The sequence below is a fragment of the Dipteris shenzhenensis genome, chromosome 4 (assembly GCF_047967505.1).
Source record: "Dipteris shenzhenensis isolate YYH24624 ecotype China chromosome 4, Dip_SZ_1.0, whole genome shotgun sequence".
In the NCBI taxonomy this organism is placed as follows: domain Eukaryota; kingdom Viridiplantae; phylum Streptophyta; class Polypodiopsida; order Gleicheniales; family Dipteridaceae; genus Dipteris; species Dipteris shenzhenensis.
Window position 1 is genome coordinate 50,429,492 of NC_141599.1, and position 5,625 is coordinate 50,435,116.

A 5,625-nucleotide genomic window follows, 5' to 3' on the forward strand; every position below is an offset into this window, starting at 1 on the left:
CCTGGAGGATCCATCTCTTCTATCAAGCTAAAGCAATTGGCAATTTCATCTTTTCCATTTGATCCAGGATGACATAGGAGGACAGGACATGTGCTGCTGAGCATGTGCATGCTCTAGTAGTTGGGGGGAGGGCAAAATATGATAGGCTTTTTTTGTGTGACCGGTATCTTTTTGTATCAAATGAGAAATGTTATGTAAATCACATATAAGAGCACTCACGTGTAGGAGGTAGTAGCATGGATAGGAGCACATGTAGCTAGCATGGATAGAATAGAAGATAGTAGCTAGAAAATATCATGACATTTGTCCTTCATTTTTTGAGGAAAATTTTTATATTGAGTTTATACTTTTTGGAAATAACTACGTGCTTGTATGAAGAACCATGTTTGCAGGAGATGATGACAAGAACCTTGCGACCAAATTGATGATTGGATGACCCATGGAGCTTGGATTTTGCATGGGACATGAAAGGGCAGTGAAGGGAATGGTCACTAAGGCGCTGCAAAAGGACTGGCGCTTTTCTCAAAAGAGACTACAGGTAAGGAGTGCTTCGCATGGCCACAACAAAAAGGAGAGGACCATAAAGAAGAGTGGAATAGAAAGGATGGCTCTTAATAGTGGAGATTAAAGGAGCCAATCAATGGCTAAGGCTTTGCATGAAAAAGGAGGGACGTAGGTTGATGGAACTACTAGTTGGATCTCTATAAAGAAAGGTGGTGGAATTGGTTCAGATTTATCTTCTGGCTCATCTCAAGATTGCAGCGAGCAGTTGATCAGAAAATTAGTGAGCTTTTGGCTAATTTTTCAGTTCATATTGAGGAGGATTTCGTGAGCTCATGCTCATTGTAGAAGAGTTTTGTTTCATTTAAGTGAATATGTGGATGCGCCATCATTTAAGGAGGCGGGTCGAAGGAACGAAAGAATGCATGCTAATAATTTCGAAGTGGTGGCGGGAAGCTCTACTGGCTTGAAGTGAAGATCGTGGACAGTTGAGAGAGCTTGTGGAAGCTCATAGGCATTCTATCAGCGTCGCAGTAGATCAAGGGAGCCTTGCTCCTGTGTTTTTCTTAACGTGGGTGGATTGGCCAACTTTGGTACATAATATATCATGCAGTAAGTTGCAGAACGTTGCGCACACAGTGGCGGGAACTCATGATTGCAGTGTAGGTTCATTTGATAACACGGTACATGGTCGAGCAGAAGTTCATGAGGGGCTCGTGGATGATCGCGACGGCTGATGTAATGCTGCAGTGGTTCGTGGAATTTTTTCTTTCAAGTAACATCGGAGGTTCGAGGCCTTCTGAGAAATTCAGTCATAAAGGAGGAGGTATTGCGCCATTTTTCTGGAGAGATGACGGATCGCCAGCTGCTCTTTTGCCATCCCAAGGGCTCTGGGGTCAGTTGAAATAGTTTACGGATTCAGGTCTAGAGCAGATATCGAATCCTCACAAAGCACGGAGGAAGAAACTGATCGTGATTTTTCAGACAGTAACATTTTCAGAGAGTAACAGTTCTGGAACTTGTGGCTGCGGGCAGTAAATCAGTTGTGTGCATGGGCTTATTGAGGAGGTCGTAAAGCTCTTGGGCTGCGCCATCAATCTCACTAGGATGCGAAGAGCTTCAAAAATGACAAATGGAATCCAAATGAGGTTGAAATCATTATATCCGCTATCCACAAAAGAGGGGCGATCTCCAGCCTTGTACCTATCCTCTGTCCATGCCCCCAGCAGTGCACAGTTGACCTGCAATCATGAGCAAATGAAGGAACAACAATAAATGGGATTGCTGCAGAGCGCGAAAACCAGTCGAATCCTTGTTGCGTCTTGAAATGTAAGTGCGACAAACGCTAAAAACATAACCAATTTTATGTTTGTGACAGTTCTACAGTCAGCGGGCCGCAGAAACGAACAACAATGGGTACGCCTCGCAGGACATGAGTGTCTTTTCATGGGGTTCGGCTCTCCGCGGCCAAGTGTTTGGGGAGTTGTTGCTCAGGGATCGACAGAGGCCTCTCAAAAGAAATGGAACTCGAATGAGCGCAATTCCTATATCACTCCATGCCCAAAGGGAGTTTCCAAGTTCGCGATACGACGCCCCAAGCATCGAGGGCCTTAAGGTCAGCCAATTGAAGAAAGTGCTAGACTTGGGACGTGTGGACTATCGGGACTGTCTCGAGAAAAGAGAGCTGATAGACCGGCTTGTAGAGACGCAAGATTATATTCCACCAGCGGCCCAACATCTACTGCAGCAATATCTAGACGGATTTGAGCCCTCGCTAGAATCTCTCGAAACGTTCTCTCCAAAAAATCGCGACATTCGGGCCACCGAGGAAGGTGAGATCGGTTCTTGCGTACTGTCATTTTTTTCTGCTACGATGCTGAATTATCGATTGACAACGAGGCCATTCGGATGCCGGGGATTAAGGTGAAACAAGATGAGATTTTCTGTTTCCGTGTCTTCTCCGGATTTTAGGAAGTATATTTACAGTTCTTCATTGTGAACTTTCAGACTGGTGGCTCGAAACAGAGCGCAACACCATCAACGTATTTCAAGAGGCTAGCTCTTCTGTTGTAAACATCGCAACCTCAAATGAGGTTTCTCTCAACACATTGGAGATCCCTAGGGGCACGGGGAGTGCTTTTGTGTGGGATACGGATGGGCATATTGTGACCAATTACCATGTCATCATGAGTGGAAATCGTGCCCGTGTCACCTTAGCCGATACCACCACTTGGGATGCCAAGAGAGTGGGCGAATCCAAGAGCAAGGACCTTGCAGTTCTCAAGATAGAAGCTCCACCTTCTAAATTGAAGCCAATCTCCGTTGGTACCTCACAGGTTTTACCTGCTTTTGCTTTCCCATTTCATGAACATGGTGTTGTGTGAGAAGCAATCAATAGCATGAGTAAAAGTTCTGGGACATTAAGTCTTACTTTGGCATAACGTGCTTCTGCTGTGATGAAATTCCCACTCTGTCTTCTCTTTCAAATACGTTGAAACACCGCAGAGGGAGATAACTCAGCACATGGTTGTTTGTTGGCAGGCTTTGCAGGTAGGTCAGCACGTCTTGGCCATTGGAAACCCCTTTGGACTAGACCGCACACTCACCAGTGGGATAATTTCAGGTGTAGGAAGAGACATCATGGGTGTCAGTGGTCAGATGATTCGGGGTGTCATTCAAACAGATGCTTCTATCAACCCTGGAAACTCTGGTGGTCCTCTGCTGGACAGCCAAGGCCGGTTGATAGGTGTAAACACAGCGATTTATTCACCGTCTGGGGCGAGCGCTGGGGTCGGTTTTGCAATTCCTGTAGATACCGTGAGAAGAGTTGTGAATCAGATCATTAGAGATGGAAAAGCAGTAAGGGCAGGCTTGGGTATCAGCTGTGCAAGTGACAGTCAAGCAAAGCAGGTTGGAGTGATGGGCGTGCTTGTGCTTGACGTACTTCAAAATGGTGGAGCTGCCCGTGCTGGCCTTCGGGGTACGTCTAGAGACGCCTTTGGAAGAATAGTACTGGGAGACGTAATCGTTGCTGTCAATGGCCAGGTTTGCTTTGCCATCTTGCTGTTGTCACTGTCAGCTGTATTGCATTAGTTTATTTCAAATACGCTTCAGAATTTGAATTTTGCAGTTTTTAACTTCCAGTTATGATCTCTCTTTTTTGTCTCTTTATATAGACTCTCAGTGCTGTGGAAGACCTTTTGGCAGCCTTTGATGATCGCCAAGTAGGAGAGACCGTGAGGGTAAGCTGTTTGGTCTTTTGTTATGGAATAGGTGTCGATGGCCCTGCTGTTAAGATTCCAATAGTTGATACGTTCATTTTGGCCGGTTCTGCAGGTTACAGTCAAAAGGGGTGGTTTGATTAGAGATTACTACATTACTCTGGAGGAGATCGAGTGATAATATGAAAAAGATTCTCTTGTATTTTAATTTTTACAGTGATCTGATTCTCATCATTACCAGTATTAGACTGGTGAAGCTGTACATGGCTCTAACGTATATGAATCATATCTTCAGCCAAGAAACTCCTGCCATTGTTATGTATGCCCATAATCTACCAAGGGATTTAGCGATCTGAGGTTAGCATGGTTGGGTGTATCTCCTTCACTGCTCCTCATCACATGTACCACGAGAATATGCAGTGAATGCATGGTCACTTTTATTTTTACAAAACATTCTCTGACTCGTGGTGCAGGGGAAAATGGCTTTGTGGGATGTTGTTGAGTTTTGAAGACGGTACTGAATGCCATCAGATTGGCAATTAAATTTCCTTCTGCTCTCTATTAAGTTTACATGCTACTTTATGGCAAAGTTCATGGTTTGAATATTTATGAGTGATAGTTGCAGGATATACACCGAGAGAGAGAGAGAGAGAGAGAGAGAGCTTATTCCAGATATTCTTATATGTATCTAACTTAGCATTCAAATGCAACTTTGGGATGCCATTATTCACAAAATCCTTTCTAATGGATTTTCTTAGGTGACTGCAACGTGCTAGGGTAAGGAATTGTAGCACTGTAGGGCAAGGAGATAGGCTCTACTATGGGGAAAGAACATATATTTTTATTATTACTATATGAATGGGTGTCCTGTGCAAATGTGTACGGGTGTTGAATGTTTTCTGGGTTACACAAAGAAGGGCCTTGTGCTCCATCCATATTTAGTTCATTCCCAAAAATTTACTCCTTCCATGGAGCAACTCATAAGCTTAGAGAATAATCACACCCATATTGTCCTCATTGCATCAGTCCTTTATCTTGTTGTCCTCACTGCATCAGTCCTTTATCTTGTTGTTTCCTTCTCTCTTACAATTGCCATACCTATCATGCTACAAGAAGTATCTTAGTAGTATTTGCCACTCTATCCAAGCTGGTGACTCTACGAAGTTTAGGAAGAAAGGCTTTGAGATAACCATTTGTCTAAATGTCAAACCAAATCTGTAGCTCATGAAGTTATAAAAATAGATGAACCTCACACCCCCAATCTGTGAATCCCCTCTCATGCGAACATGTGGCGCACATGGTAAGCATTAGATACTCACCTTCTTCGATTGCTATGTATCATTCTCTACCACCATACGTCTAGAACTGAATGGACGTAGCCCACAAATGCGGCCCTTCATATCTCTATGATGTAAAGACACCATTCTTCAACCTTAGAATAACTTTGTACTTGTTTCTTTAGGAAATATTCGTGGTGTTTTTTTTTTTCCCCCCAAAGAAAGGAACCTTCTATTAATGCTTGAAAGACTTCATACAAAACAGCAGCCCCGAAGGTGCTGAGTATGGAAAAAACCGGAAAAGGCTGAAAGAAAAACCGGCCTGTTCTAGAGAAAAAACCCAGCTCGCTGCCTAGGGGATCTCTGGTACTAGGGCTAACAGCCAAGTGGGGGGACTATACAACCAGCGAATCCCTCGTGAGGTGAAGATGTAGAAAACTCCTGCATGCCAAGCCTTGCTGAATCGAGCACGGCTCTCAATAGTCGCTCTAGAGCCTGGAGTCCCACACTCCTAGATGGAGCGTAAAGACAGCTGATATACTGCCAGATGGCAACCATGGTAGCCGAGGGTGGAACCGGATGCTCACCCATCACGAGACTGCAGCGAGCCACCCAAATGTTCCACG

At 44.4% G+C, this 5,625-nt stretch overlaps 1 protein-coding gene across 1 annotated transcript; it reads left to right on the top strand.

The window, feature by feature from the left end:
* Positions 1-439: 439 nt before the first annotated feature.
* On the top strand, positions 440-4,231 carry LOC147902997 (protease Do-like 1, chloroplastic). Its single transcript, XM_087373984.1, has 7 exons — positions 440-538; positions 763-828; positions 1,880-2,333; positions 2,509-2,837; positions 3,043-3,546; positions 3,678-3,743; positions 3,838-4,231. The coding sequence occupies exons 1-7, from the start codon at positions 440-442 to the stop codon at positions 3,898-3,900; spliced, it is 1,581 nt and encodes a 526-aa protein (XP_087230110.1). The 3' UTR covers positions 3,901-4,231.
* Positions 4,232-5,625: the final 1,394 nt, after the last annotated feature.

Excerpts from the sequence above, each read along its gene's own strand:
- LOC147902997 (XM_087373984.1), top strand. The coding sequence starts at position 440 with ATGGAGCTTGGATTTTGCATGGGACATGAAAGGGCAGTGAAGGGAATG. Across the intron at positions 2,838-3,042 it reads TCTCCGTTGGTACCTCACAG|GCTTTGCAGGTAGGTCAGCA; the intron begins GTTTTACCTGCT and ends GTTTGTTGGCAG. Across the intron at positions 3,547-3,677 it reads TCGTTGCTGTCAATGGCCAG|ACTCTCAGTGCTGTGGAAGA; the intron begins GTTTGCTTTGCC and ends CTCTTTATATAG.